General features: G+C 50.4%; 1 protein-coding gene across 1 annotated transcript; it reads left to right on the top strand.

Annotated features, from left to right (window-relative positions):
* The first annotated feature begins 430 nt into the window (after nucleotides 1–430).
* EDEM1 (ER degradation enhancing alpha-mannosidase like protein 1) lies at nucleotides 431–13596 on the top strand. The gene is made up of 12 exons (XM_039734294.1): nucleotides 431–619; nucleotides 1838–1910; nucleotides 3383–3486; nucleotides 4253–4424; nucleotides 5590–5773; nucleotides 6271–6445; nucleotides 6938–7058; nucleotides 7456–7626; nucleotides 8191–8264; nucleotides 8971–9067; nucleotides 9781–9963; nucleotides 10856–13596. The coding sequence occupies exons 1-12, from the start codon at nucleotides 519–521 to the stop codon at nucleotides 10943–10945; spliced, it is 1545 nt and encodes a 514-aa protein (XP_039590228.1). The 5' UTR covers nucleotides 431–518; the 3' UTR covers nucleotides 10946–13596.
* The last annotated feature ends 690 nt before the right edge of the window (nucleotides 13597–14286 follow it).

Consider the following 14286-nt stretch of genomic DNA (forward strand, 5'->3'; position numbering starts at 1 on the left):
CCTGCTCTCAGATGCAGGCTGAAGACAGATCCCAGCAGTGCCAGCTGTGCCCCATGCCCGCCTTGCCCCAGCCCGCAGCCCCGAGTGCCAGCTCCAGGGGACACCTGCAGGGATGGGCTCTCCAAAGCTGCCTGGGCAGTGCCAGGCCCGAGCAGCCTTTCCGCGGAGGAGCCCGCTGCTGTCCAGCCGCTGTCCCGGGCGCGGCGGTGACCGCAGGGCAGGGCCATGCTCCGGGCGCGACCCCGCCGTGCCACGACAGCCCCGCGCCGCCCCGCCCCTTTAACGCCGCCGGGCGCTGCCCTTGAGTGACACGCCGCGCGTCCAATAGCCGGCGGCCGCTGCCGGCTCCACCAATAGGAGCGCAGTGCGGGCGGGCCTTGTGACGCTCCCAACCCGTGTTTTCCTTCCGCCTTAAAGGGGCCGCGGCGGCGGCGGCGGGCGGCGATGAGTACGAGCGGCGCTACAGCGGCGCCTTCCCCCCGCAGCTGCGGGCGAGGCTCCGCGACGCGGCCCGGGGCATGTTCGTGTTCGGCTACGACAGCTACATGGAGCACGCCTTCCCCCGCGACGAGCTCGACCCGCTGCACTGCCGCGGCCGCGGGCCCGACCGCCGCGACCCGTGAGTGCGGCCGGGCAGCGGGGCCGGGGGAGAACGCTGCTGAGGGAGCGGGGGAACGGCTGCTGAGGGGACGGGCTAATGTGTGCTGGGAACAGGGGAGAACGCTGCGGCGCCGCTGCGCTATGCGCGGGCGGCCATGCGATGGCGGTCGGTGGTGCTGGGGCTGCTGCTGCTGCGGCTCGGGCTGCAGGCGCTGCTGGCGCTGCTGCCCGCGCTGACCGCCGCGACCCGTGAGTGCGGCCGGGCAGCGGGGCCGGGGGAGAACGCTGCTGAGGGAGCGGGGGAACGGCTGCTGAGGGGACGGGCTAATGTGTGCTGGGGACCGGGGGAACGGCTGCTGAGGGAGCGGGGGAACGGCTGCTGAGGGCCGGGTTCATGAATGTGTGCTGGGGAACGGCTGCTGAGGCGACGAGCTAATGTGTGCTGGGGACCGGGGGGAACGGCTGCTGAGGGCCGGGTTCATAAATGTGTGCTGGGGACCGGGTGCTGAGGGCCGGGTTCATGAATGTGTGCTGGGGAACGGCTGCTGAGGGACAGGGGGCGAATGGCCACTGAGGGAGCGGGTTAATGGATGTGTACCGGGGGCCAGGTTAATGAATGTCTCCGTGGGGTGTGTGCCTCCCTGGGGGTCAGGCTGGGCCCAGGCTCCTCCCGGTGCTGCCCAGCCACAGGGCAGTTGGTAATGGCCATAAGCTAAAATACAGAAAGTTTCATGATGAATCGTGGCATGGTTTGGGTGGGAAGGGACCCTAAAGCCCACCCAGGGCCACCCCTGCCATGGCAGAGACACCTCCCACTGTCCCAGGGTTCTCCAGCCTGGCCTTGGGCACTGCCAGGGATCCAGGGACAGCCACAGCTGCTCTGGGCACCTGTGCCAGGGCTGCCCACCCTCCCAGGGAACAATTTCCTGTTAATATCTGGTATAAACCTCCTCCCCTCAAGTTGGAAGGCATTTCCTCTTGTCCTGTCACTCTAGTCCCTCTCCATATTTCTTGTAGTCTCCCTTCAGGTACTGGAATGAACTTTCCGTAGTGGGGCAGGGCTGTGGAACAGCTGCCCAAGGAGTCATGGAGCCTCCCCTTTTGGAGCCGTTCCAAACCTCCCTGGATAGTTCCTGTGTCACCTGCTCCAGGTGACCCTGCCTGCGCAGGGGGTGGGACTGGATGATCTGCACAGATCTCTTCCAGCCTTAACAATTGTGTGGTTCTGCTCTTCCAGCTCCAACCTGAACATCAATGATGTGCTGGGCAACTACTCCCTGACGCTGATCGATGCGCTGGACACGCTGGCGGTGAGTCCTTGGCGTGGGGACACTGCCCTGGCCACCCCAGGGAGTGCCCTGGGACCTGCTCTGGCCACCCTGGCACCTGCCCTGGCTGGGGGAGCTCCCCAAGGCTTGCCCAGGTGGTGCAAACAGCTGGATCACGAGCTAACAGCTGGATCATAAACCAGCAGTGTCACGTAGGGGTAACAGAGTGAGAGTAGTTGGAGATGTCAGCAGAGATTTCCAGAAGAGACAGAGAGAATTTTGGAGCTCCTCCCCGAGTTTCAGACGAGATCTCTTTGGGATGAGCCAGGGTGGGTGGATTTGAGCTGGAGCTGCTGTGAGTGGCTGAGAGGTCCATCAGGTTCATTGTGTGCACAATGCTGGGGGAGCTCTGGTTGTTTCACTTGGCAGAGAGGCCTGACTGACACATGGATCTGAGTGAAGAGTGCTGAAAGCAAGGAGGGGAAATCCTGTAAAGCTGCTTCTCAGCTGCATTTCTGATGACACTGGAAGATAACATGAGGAGCAGCTCATTTCTGTCTTTGTGCCAGGGTATGGGGCCATGAGGAAGAGCATTTTCACATTTTCAGAGACCCCAGCAGGTCTCACTGTTCCCATCTGTGCAGCCAGGGCAGGGTTTGTGCCTTCTGGAGTGTCAGGGCTCACTGCTGTGCTGGAGCCACGGGGATGTGTATCTCCTCTGGAGCAGGAGGTGGTCTGGGCTCTTTGGGATAGAAAACCCTTCCCATTCTACCCTGGGCTGCAGCAGTGGTGAGGAGCTGCTTGAGCAGGGCAGCTCTGAGCAGAACTGAAAGCAGAAGTGAGGGAAATGTTGGGTTTTACTGAGAGAGAAGTTTGGGATCTGTGCTACGTGCCTAACAGTGCGTTCCTGTCCTCCATCACCAGCAGGACAGTGCTTAACTTCTTTTCTCAAATGTAAAGGTTCTGGTTGCTAAATCTCCTGTGTTTGAGAAGCTGCTGCATGGTTCAGGCCTGTTCTGCTCCTCATTGCTCAGACCTGATGTTTCCCCACTGGGTCTGGGTAATGGGTCAGCTGGCACCTGGTGCTTTGGTTAAACATTTAGGTATGTCCCAGCCTTTTCATGAGCTCAGGCAAGCAGGAACTTGTGTTTTCCTTCCACATTCCTGCTCCCCAAAGCTCAGGCTGAACGTACATCTGTCTGTGGATGCAGTGGAAATCACTTCCTAGGTTAGACCTGTGGGAGCAGGCACAAGGGAGCTCCTGGATGTGCAGTGCTGGGTCAGGAACCTGAAAGGTTGGACTGGCCTTTGGTCAAATAAACATTGAATCAAACTTCATTGTTCTGCAAGTTGTGTTATGTTTTAAACTGAACTCCTAAACTGATAGTTCAAGCAATTTGGATACTCAGTGTGCTAAATCTCACTGCTGGGCTGAGATGTGAACTTGCCATTCTCTTCCCCAACCCTCTTCTGAAGCAACAATTGTACAAACTAGCTTTGTTTTTCTGTAAAAGGTAATGGGAAACTCCTCAGAATTCCAGAAGGCAGTGAAGTTGGTGATTGACACAGTTTCATTTGACAAAGACTCAACAGTCCAAGTTTTTGAGGCAACAATCAGGTATGTGGTGCTGAGTTTGTGTCTTTAAAAGTTAAAGACTGGGAGTGTGTAAATCAAAGTGAAATCATTGATTAGGAGGTCTTTGGCAGGCTTTATTCCCTACATTGTTCTTCAAGTAAGTTGTTTCTTAATCTTCTATGAAAATATTGAACCTTTCATATTGGAAATCATTTTAATCAGTCCTGTGTGACCTGGAGCAGTGGGACAGTGGTTGGCTCTGTGCTTGCAGACTCTGCTTGCAGCAGACTCAGATCTGTGCCCTGATCAGCAGACCCTGGGACAGCTTTTCCTGGCTCTGTTTTTGTTCCATGGACTTCTTCTTTCACTTTCATTTTAGATGAAAAAGACTCTTCTGTGTTGGAAATGGGTTTAGATACTGTCTGATTTTAAAGGATTTAGTTTTCTGAGTGTCTCAAGCAATGTTTATTCCTGCTTCACTTGGCTAGGCTTTCTTTTTTTCTGAATACTAAGTTAATGTAACACCCTTCCTGCCATTTGCAGGGACAAGGAGGTCTTCACTCCTAAACAGACTTGTTACAAGAACTCTGGATTAGGTAAATTTATAGAACCAGGTTTTGGAACTGTGGCTGACAGCAGCATGACTTCCACACATGTTCACTAATGCTGGGGGAAAACCAGGTCATTTTGTGTAGTGCCTGTAAGGAGCACAAAGTAATAATTCTGTCAGACATGACAGCAGTAAGGTGTTTAGGTGAAGAATGAGCTTCAGAACAGACTGAAAACCCGAATTTTCCTTTTCCCACAGGGTTTTGGGAAGCCTGCTGTCTGCCCACATCATAATTACAGACACCAAGCAGCCCTTTGGTGACATGACCATTAAGGATTATGACAATGAGCTGCTGCACTTGGCTCATGACCTGGCAGTGAGGCTGCTCCCAGCCTTTGAGAACACCAAAACTGGCATTCCCTATCCTCGGGTGAGTGACACAGCAGCCCTGGGGGAACAGGCTCAAAGCAGGGTTCCACCTGTCCTGCAACTTCAATTTTGTGCCCTTTTATGTGCACTTGGGGTATTGAGCCTACCCTAAGTTATTCTGCAATGACACAGGGGAAACTGCCCTCAGTTTTGGTGATGTGGGTAATACAAGTTTCTCCTTCTGTCTAGTAAATGTTTTCCCTGGGCTGATTTTCACTGTGTTTATTGTTCCCTGTGGGTCAGGAGTCATTTGTTCCTGTGCTGGTTGGCTGGAGCATTCCCTGCCCTGTGTCACACAGCAGCAAACAATACTGTCATTAACAAGGAATACTGTAAAGGAGCTGAAAGTGTCTCTATTGGTGACTTGCTACTAAAACAATTATATTAGAGTAAAACTCTTTTGAAATATTTATCATACTGGGCCTGCAATTTGTAATTTTCCTGAAGACTGCTCAGTGGGTTCTCAATACTCTGGATTCTTGGATGCTGCAGCCTCTTGTTTTAAGCAGATGCAGTTGGCAAGGAGAAGGATATCACTACCACTGGAACAATCCTAAACTGCAAAACTATAATTGGCACTTGCCTGGCTGCTCTTAATTTCTGGAGACAGCAGCACTGCTTTTCCTCCAGACCTGCCAGGCTGTAGAAATGTGAATTTTGACTTCTGTTCAGGGCCTGGTAAAGTAGCTGAGGGTACTGTAACTTCCCTTCCGTGCCATGTTCCATGGGGAAGAGGAGGAGCGTGCACTGAGGAAGCTCTTGGTTCCACCAGCACAAACTGAGGGGCAGCAAAGAAGGAGAAGTCTGAATGTTTAGTGGAAGGCATGAGAAAGTGAAGTTTGCAGGGGTTAGCAAGTATAAGAGAAAAATGAGGCTTGACCATTTTATTGATGTTGTAAAGCTGGAAGAAGAATGTCAGGAATTCTACAGGAAAGCTTTCCAAGTGTGCTGGTTTTGTCTCTGTGCACATTCCATGCTTCACCAGAAAGGCATGTTCCTAAAGGTGAGGGTGCAGCTACAGGAATTCTACAGGAAAGCTTTCCACGTGTGCTGGTTTTGTGTCTCTGTGCACATTCCATGCTTCACCAGAAAGGCATGTTCCTAAAGGTGAGGGTGCAGCTGTGAGCACAGCTGGCTGAGTGCAGCCTGCCTGTCCCTGTCCACAGGTGAACCTGAAGAAGGGGGTTCCTCCAGACAGCCACAATGAGACCTGCACAGCAGGAGCTGGATCCTTGCTGGTGGAGTTTGGGATCCTCAGCAGGCTGCTTGGGGATTCCACCTTCGAGTGGGTGGCCAGGAGAGCTGTGAAGGCCCTGTGGAGCCTCAGGAGCAATAACACTGGACTGCTGGGTAATGTCTGCCTGCTGCTGTGTTAGCCTGTCTCAGGCTGGGCCATCAGGCCACAGCTCCTTCCTGTGTCCTCACCTTTGTCCTTCTGCTCCCTTTGTAGCTGTTCAGTCACGTTCTCCTTGTGTGCCCAGGGGTTGTGGTGAACTAATGGCACTTTGGGGCTTTCTAAGAAAAATGGAGTCTCTGAAAGACTCCTTAGGGCACAGGTTTTCAGCTCACATTTTTCACAAAACTGGGGAATGGAACTGAAGGCCCTGATTTGTGTCCCCATTAATATAATTCAGATTGGCAGATGACTAAAAGTACTTAAAATAACTGCATGTGTGTGGGTGTTTCTCAGATGAATCCACCACTGTAACACTTCATCTGATGTTAATCTTTGATCCTTCCTCCTTGGGAATTTCTGAACCTGTGATAGATATTCCCAAGTCTTGACTGGTTCTTTCTCTCTGATATACTCAGCAACCTCAGACTAAACTTGTTCTTTGTTCTGAAAGGAAACGTTGTGAATATCCAGACTGGCCACTGGGTTGGAAAGCAGAGTGGACTGGGAGCAGGGTCAGATTCGTTCTATGAGTACCTGCTGAAGTCCTACATCCTCTTTGGGGAGAAGGAAGACCTGGAGATGTTCAACGCTGCTTACCAGAACATTCAGAACCACTTGAGGAGAGGGTATGTGATTCATGTCAGCATCAGTTCCTTGAGCACTGAATCCTCCAGCGGATCTGAAACACGTCTGTTTGTAGTGCTTTGTGTCATGCCCTAGAAAATCTGTCCTCCTTTTTCCTGTAAGAAGCAAAATCTCCTTTCCATGCTAGTCTCCTCATTCCTCAGGAACTGATGGGGTGCAGAGAAACCAAACTGTTTCCTGTCCCATTTATAAATGTTAAGGCTGAGAAAAGTCTGGCACTGCAAAAGAAATGTATTAAATTGGCTGCTTTGTTCTTCTCGAAGCCTGATCTTGCCTAGCATGACTTTTTGGTAGAACTTCTGCTGGCAGAGCTCTAAGACAGGATCCCTTTATGAATTACCTTCTTGAGAGCATGACTGTGTTTGGGCTCCTTCCCAAGGAGCCCAGCACGGCAGGGCAGGGGCTGCTTGCCTCAGCTGGTGGCAGTGTGCTGTGTGCTGCCCAGCAGAGCACTGCCTGCGTTGTTCCTGCAGGAGGGAGGCCTGCAATGAGGGGGAAGGGGACCCACCCCTCTACGTCAACGTCAACATGTACACGGGCCAGCTGATGAACACCTGGATCGACTCCCTGCAGGCCTTCTTCCCTGGACTGCAGGTGAGCTTTCCTTCTGGGCCAGGCCAGCTGGAAAGGCCCATCCTGATCCTGGGCTGGGACTGAGTCTGACTTCTGAGCTGAGCTCCCAGCTGTGGGTTTGCATCTGGCTGCTCTGATAAGGGTTCAGTTCAGCTCTGCATTAACACAGCAATGTGGGGAGGCCTGGCCTGCTCTCTGCCAGATCTGAGACTTTCAACTTCCCTCTTTTAGCCTCAGCATTTGTATTCTGTGCTGTGAGGTTCTGCTAAAGCTTTTACTGCAAAGAATGAATGCATCAGTACTTTGGGGGGTTATTTTCTGTGTGTTTTGTGGGGGAAGAGTTGTTTTAGGTGCCACACCTCATCTTTGCTGGCCTGCAGCACTAAGTGTGTGCCTGTCTGGCTGCTCTCGTGCCCAGGTGTTGATAGGAGATGTGGAAGATGCCATTTGCCTCCATGCCTTCTATTATGCCATATGGAAACGCTATGGGGCTCTCCCAGAGAGGTACAACTGGCAGCTGCAGGCCCCAGATGTTCCCTTCTACCCGCTGAGGCCCGAGCTGGTGGAGTCCACATATCTCCTCTATCAGGTATTTGACTTCCCTGGGACCAAAAGCTTTTGTTCAGAAAGTCACTTTATCCCCCCTGACCTCTGGCCAGCTGAATTTTGGCAGCCCTGGAGCTGCCTGTTGTCCTGTGGAGTCTCTGGGCAGGCACTGCAGTGTTGTGCAATGTTGTTGCTCTGCTGTTTGCTTCAAACACAGCCTTTTTTATAAGGCAGGCAAAAACACTAAACAACCTTTTCTAAAAGCTGCTGGCAGATTTTTACAAGGCAGAGACCTGTGACTGCTCAACCAAAATTTTTGCAGTAAATGTAACAGCTTTCCTTGCAATACTGGCCAGGCACAGATACATAAACTGAAATAACTGTCTGCCTACAAGGAAGGGATCTGAGAGTTTGGATTTACTGCAGGTTTTGTAGGATTTGCACTAAAGCAAATGTGAGAAGCTTGCACTGGCTAATCCAAGTCATGCTCCTATAAAGATAAGTTTGCTGTGATACACAAGACTCTGGTACCAATAGGCCTTTGTTGTGTTATTTTTAAGGATTTCAAAATTGCTGACTCTAACTCTTGTCTGTCTTCCTTATTTAGGCCACAAAGAACCCATTTTACCTTCATGTGGGAATGGATATTCTGCAGAGTTTGGAAAAATATACAAAAGCAAAGTCAGTCTTCAATGTTCTTTTCTTCTCTCAATGCTATATATCTACATTTTATTATACAAACATTATATAGAATCCAGTCTGCCACATGTAGGTAAACCAGAAAACCCAGCCCTCCTTGAAAGCCACAAGTGATGATTTATTTATTGAGCACTTCTTTCCTTTCCATCTGAAAATGAAATTATAGTCCAGTGGCAACTTTATACCATTGGAATTTTATCACTGCCTTTCAAAATGCATTGTTGATGAATCAGCTGCTAAAAACTGCTGAAAATAATAGTTGGGATTTTTCCTAGGGATCCTGCAAGATTATTTCTCACCTCATGATGTTTGGCTGACCTGAGGGATGGCCCCTAAGGCAGATGCTGTTGGGTGACAGCTTCCAGTTCAAGACAGCAGCAGTGAATCCTGACTTTAGCACTGAGTAGCTGAACTTCTTGCAAGGCTCAGGGGGAAGACAGTCAAATTTTATTCCTTATTGTTAATTGACTCATTTTCTAGACAAATGTGTAATGCCTGGCCAGGTCAGACATTGCTGGTGAGTGGGGTTCAGGTGCTCACAGACCCCTCAGCACCCCAGAAGCAATAACCAGTGAGTGCTTGCACAACACAGTTGTTCCCTTGGACTTGCCCCTGGCAGCTGGAGTGCTCTGAGTGAGGGGATGCTGAGAGCAGCACAGCTGGAACTGAAGCCATGTCCCTGTTGCAGGTGTGGCTATGCCACGTTGCACCACGTGGTGGACAAGACCAAGGAGGATCGAATGGAGAGCTTTTTTCTCAGTGAAACCTGCAAATATTTGTACCTGGTACGTGTGTGCTCCTCACTGCCAAGGCACTGCACAGAAATGGCACAGGAAGGGGCAGGAGCTTATTAATTATTAATTAGGAACTGGGTTGGACTGGGGGCAGGGCACCATTGGTGACAACCTGCTGGGCTCTGGGGTTTGGGTATGGGGGTGATTCAGGCTCTTTTTTGACCTCACCCCAGTCTCTGAGCTGGGGCAGCTGCCCAGCCGTGGTTCCTGAACCTGGAGAGCTGCAGATCTTTGGGAAGAGGCTGGAAAGGAGCAGGACTGGAGGGAGCTGCTGCCCAGCTCTGCTTGCAGCCCTCCTGCCTGGGGCAGCCTGTGCTTGCTGCCTGCTGGGCCGTGGCACTCACAGGAGAAAGCATTTGGGCTGACATTGCCTAAGCCCCTGTTCTCAATCTCCTTTAGTCAGAAAACCAAATAAATCTGTGACTGAGTGGATGCCAGCCTAGAAATGCCTCACAGAGCAGCTTAGAAAAATAAGGGCACTTTAAGTTGTGTGAGAAGTGTTTCTTCTGCTCTCCTCTTCTAACTGCTCAGATCAATCCCTTGCATTAAGACTATTTATTTCCATTTGCTCCAGCATTATTTAGCACTAAAAGGTATTTTTGTGTGATCCTTCAAAGCGTGAGTACCTGCTCCCAGCTGCTTGGTACTGGGAGGTGAAGGATGGGGCACACCTACAATGCCTGCCTCTCCCCTCTCTCCTTCAGCTGTTTGATGAAGAGAATCCAGTGCATAAGTCTGGGAATAAGTTCATGTTCACTACTGAGGGCCACGTGGTGTCTGTGGACGAGCGTTTCCGGAGCTCGCTGTGGGAGGACATCCTGCCTGCAGGGGAGGACAGCCTCAGAGCCAAACCCTCCGAGCTCAAGGCTGCCAACTTCAGCTCCAACGTAAGCACCACAGGCTGCTGCTGCTGCCCAGGGCAGGGCCAGGCAGGACACACAGAGCCTTTGCTAGTGCTGCTGTAGAGGGTTCCCTTAGAAATGGCAAACACCCGAGGAGCTCCCCTGAAAGGCACTTCCAGCAGCAGCATAAATGGGATCACATGTGGGATGCTGGTGAAGGTGAAGCCTGTCCTCCTTGAAGTATTTTGCAGCAATTTTTTTTTTGTTCTTTGTAAATTTACTTCCAATTGTTTTTCTCTTCCCCTTTTCTTTGCCCTTAAAACTCTCCAGTGTTGCTGTCAGGGGCAAAGGGAGAAGCAGAGGGTCATCTAAACCAAGCTTTGTCTTCCTCAGCGTGGTTTTGGGGGATGGAAAGGGGACCCTTCTTAGCAAGGCCTCAACTGACCCCAGAGCTGTGGCTTCAGTGCCCATCAGCAACCAAAACAAATCTGGTTTTAATCAGAATGACTTGAATTGAAAGGACCTCAAAGATCACCTCATTCCACCCCCGTGGGCAGGGACACCTGCCACTAGAGCAGTTAAGGACAATTTAAAAAAATATCTCCTGGTAGGTTCTGGTGTGGTTTTCTTCCCTCCTCCCCACAGAGCTCCAGAAAAAGAGCATTATTTTAAACGTTCACAGTTGTCATAGTGAAGGAAATCCCAGTTGCACAACAAGCTGTGCTGTGTGTTTGGAAGCTGCAGCCTGCTCTGAGGAAACACTTGCTGCTCATTTATGGGATTTGTGCTGCAAGTCTGCAAAGAACGAGGGAAAGTTGGGGGAAAAAGTGTTACCGGGTACAGTTTTCTGTACTGGGAGGATCTGAAAGGATTGCAGAGGGGATGCTTGCCTGGGATTGGATCTGAGTTCTTAAAAAGATGTACATTTTCTCAACAGTGTAACAGAGTCCCTGATGAGAGGAGGTACCTGCTGCCCCTCAAGAGCAACTACATGAGGCAGATCGACAGAATGGTGGGACTGATCTGAGGGACTGCAGGGCCCTGGGGGCAGCCTGGCATCCTCTGCACACACTGCTGCCCTTCAGCTGCTCCCTGCACAGGCTGGCTCCCCCAGGTGTCCCTGGACACAAAGGGGATGGAGCTCACTCCTCCGAGCCGGGGTAACCCCCGTGCCACCTGAACAAACAGCTCTTGTTTCAAGGCTTCCTATGAGAAATGTTGTTGCAAATGAAGGCTGAATATATTTTAAAAGGAAAAGAAGGCAAATTGGCCTGTGCCACCTAGCTACCTCTTTGTAGCTGTGTTACAAATGTCCCTCTAGAGCAGGGTCTGGTATTTAATTTGAAATGATCTCGGGGCTTGGGGAAGGAGTGGGGAAGTGCAATTTTTTACACCAAGTTGAATTATTGAATTTTTCTGACTAGCAATACACAACCTAAAGGTCTACTCAGGTAGGAACCCACTGGGTTTGCTGAAACAAAACTGCTCTGTGTACTCTTGGAAAGATCACTGCAGGTGGTGTAAGAGCTGCTGGAAGAGTGTGCCATCCCTGACACCCACAGCTGACAGAAGCTGCAGGGCTGTGGGAGCTGCAGGACCCAGTGATCAAACCAATCAGGTGCCTTTTTGCAAGGGAAGGGGGGAGGGAAGGGGGAATTGCAAAGCCACTCAGGCAGAAGTTCCCAAAGTTTCCTTGTTTGCCAAGTTTTAGTGCCTTTTCAGGAGAGATGCTGCTAAGAACTGGTGTCGCAGTACATGAAGAACAAATTATTTCACATTCCTGACAGGATTCACGTGTTAGTGCCTTAAGTTCTCTTCCCTAGCAGGGAAAACTGAGCTTCCTTGGGAAGATGGAAAAGTATTTCTGATGAGCTGGCTGCAGAATACAGTGGAACCCAAAGTCACTTAAAAAGAGGTGTTTGGAGGTTTTTTTGAAGATACTGGAAAAATATCTATGAACTTTCAGGAAGAAGGCAGTTAAGGGCTTGAGGGATGACAACAAACTGAGGCCAAAACAGCTATTTTAAATATACCAAGTTGGGTTTTTTTTCCAGTGGTTGCTTATATACTTCTAATTTTTAACTACAGTTGAAGTAGTAGAATGTTATTTTTGGGTTAATGACTTTTAAATTGAGGCATAAATACAAGGGCAACTCGATCTGCTGTATTTTCACCTTCTTACAACAACATTGGTTTTCATAAACCACGTGTTGCAACTCAAAACATTTCTAATAAATATGAAGTTTGTGCTGGAGAGGTTATTGTTGGAATCTTTTAATGTACAGATACATCTCAGGGACTTTGTTGTAGAATCTTCTATTCCATGATTGAATCTTGTATTCAGGCAAAAAAAAAAATCATCAAATCTTATTAGTCTTATTATGTGTGTTTGAGGGGGTGAAGGGTTGGAGGGGGGAGAGGGAAATAGGTTAAAATTTCCCAAAATGTTGCAATAGGATGGGTTGCCTTGGTGTTGGAGGCAGCTGGTGATTCCAGCTCCTGTAGCTTTGCCAAAGGTGTTTCTGGAGTGTCTGAGTTGTGTGTTTCAAGGACAGCAGGAATTGAAGGTGTTGTGATGCAGAGGTGTTGGCAGAGGTTCAGGCTGTGCTGCCAGCACAGGGTGAGGAGGGCAGCAGGATGGGCAGGGGCCCTGCTGCCCACCCAGGGCACAGGGCTGGCCTCTCAGACCCTGCTCCAGCTCTGCAGGGAGCAGTGCTGGGGTGGGAGCCCAGCACAGCATCCCAGCCTGTCTGGTGAGCTCACGGGGTGGGCAGGACACCAGGACAGCCAGGACACCAGGACAGCCAGGACACCAGGACAGCCAGGACACCAGGACAGCCAGGACACCAGCACAGACAGGACACCAGCACAGACAGGACACCAGGACAGACACACCCTGAGTGTACTGCTGGCTTCTCCTGCTCCAGGCTTGTCCCTGACTCCCAGTTTAGCTCCCTGAATGTGACTCTGGCCACTCAGTGATTGCTTTCTGAGCTCCTGAGCCCAGGGGAGGGCCCCAGCCCAGGATTGTGCACAGAATCCATTCCAGAGCTTGCCAGAGAGAATTCCAGGACTGGGAGGAAGTTGCACAACTGTTCTGCCTTTGTGTTTTCCTTGTGATTGCCAGGAAGAGTGAAAGGTGGCTGAGAATGAGAGCAGCCCAGACAGGAATTGCAGCCTTCCAGGCAAACACGGTCAGCTTCCCTTGGGAATTGCTTTGGAATTTCTGCTGCCAGGTGATGTGACAGTCATCTTTCCATAGGAATGCTCTTTATCCTCCCAGCAGCTGCTGGTAAAAGACTTTGTGTTCCTTCAGGAGCCAACCTTTCTTCCTCTTTGTCCTAAAACTTGGATACGTTTTTACTCTGTAAGGACAGGGCACCTGTTGTGCACTAAAGTGAGAGCTTTTGTGCAAGCCACTGGCATCAAAATGGAGCTGATAACAGTGCTGGAATCACTTGCTGAAACAGACTCTTGTATTTCTTGGTATCTTGTGCAATATCAGGTTTTCTGAACTGAAAGTGCCATGTATGCTTAATTGTTATTTATCCATGAAGTATTTAACTGAGAACGGGAAACTTGGAAGAGGACCAAATGTGCTTTCATGAAATGTCCTGAATTTTCAACACTTGGCTTGCCTTTTGCAAATCTCCATTAAAAAATAGTGTGTTTGACTACTTTGATGTGTGTTTGTCCTGCAGGGATCTCCCTGCACCTTCTGTGCTCTGGGATTTCATCTGGTTAGAGCTGGGACAATCCCATCTGTCCTTCCTGCAGGAGAATAAACCCACCCCAAAACAACAGGGCTTTCTTCTCCCTGTCCCCCTTCTCTCTATGAGGGTTTGGGGGCAGCTGAGAGCAGGGATTGGTGTGGGATAAGTGAAGTGTGGCCTCCCTGCTGGGATTCCCAATCCTTTGTCCAATCAGTCCATGGAAAACCTGGAATTCTGCACCTTGCTGGGCTCTCTCCAGCCCATGGAGAGCCAGCCTGGGGAACAGTTTGTGCTGGGTTTGAGAACAGGAGCTGGAAATGAGCTGTCTGACCATCACTTTGATTTATTGGTTCTCCTTTGCTGCTTTTCCCTCCCGGATTTGTTTTCTGTCTGATTGGCATTATCTCCCGTGCTGATTCCTGCTTTGCAGTCCTGGTGCCGGGGCTGTTGGAGCTGCCAGGACATTTCTGTGTCTGGATCAAGCTCCACATTCCTGGGAAATGTCTGTTGAACATTGGTGATGGGGATTTTGCAGTGGTTTAAAAGCTCCTCTGGGTTTTTGGATCATGAGATCTTTGCCTTGCTTTACTTTTGCTGCATTCAGACTTCTGAGAGTCAATTCTAAGGTGAGTGTAAAGGGGCTGAAATGCTGATT

This window comes from Passer montanus, unplaced genomic scaffold (assembly GCF_014805655.1).
Source record: "Passer montanus isolate IOZ18808 unplaced genomic scaffold, ASM1480565v1 scaffold9, whole genome shotgun sequence".
NCBI lineage: Eukaryota > Metazoa > Chordata > Aves > Passeriformes > Passeridae > Passer > Passer montanus.

What these genes read in the sequence shown, in the direction of transcription:
- EDEM1 (XM_039734294.1), top strand. Translation starts at nt 519, where the DNA reads ATGTTCGTGTTCGGCTACGACAGCTACATGGAGCACGCCTTCCCCCGC. An exon ending in GGGCCCGACCGCCGCGACCC is followed by an intron (nt 620 to 1,837) that starts GTGAGTGCGGCC and finishes CTGCTCTTCCAG; the next exon opens with CTCCAACCTGAACATCAATG. An exon ending in ATGCGCTGGACACGCTGGCG is followed by an intron (nt 1,911 to 3,382) that starts GTGAGTCCTTGG and finishes TTTCTGTAAAAG; the next exon opens with GTAATGGGAAACTCCTCAGA.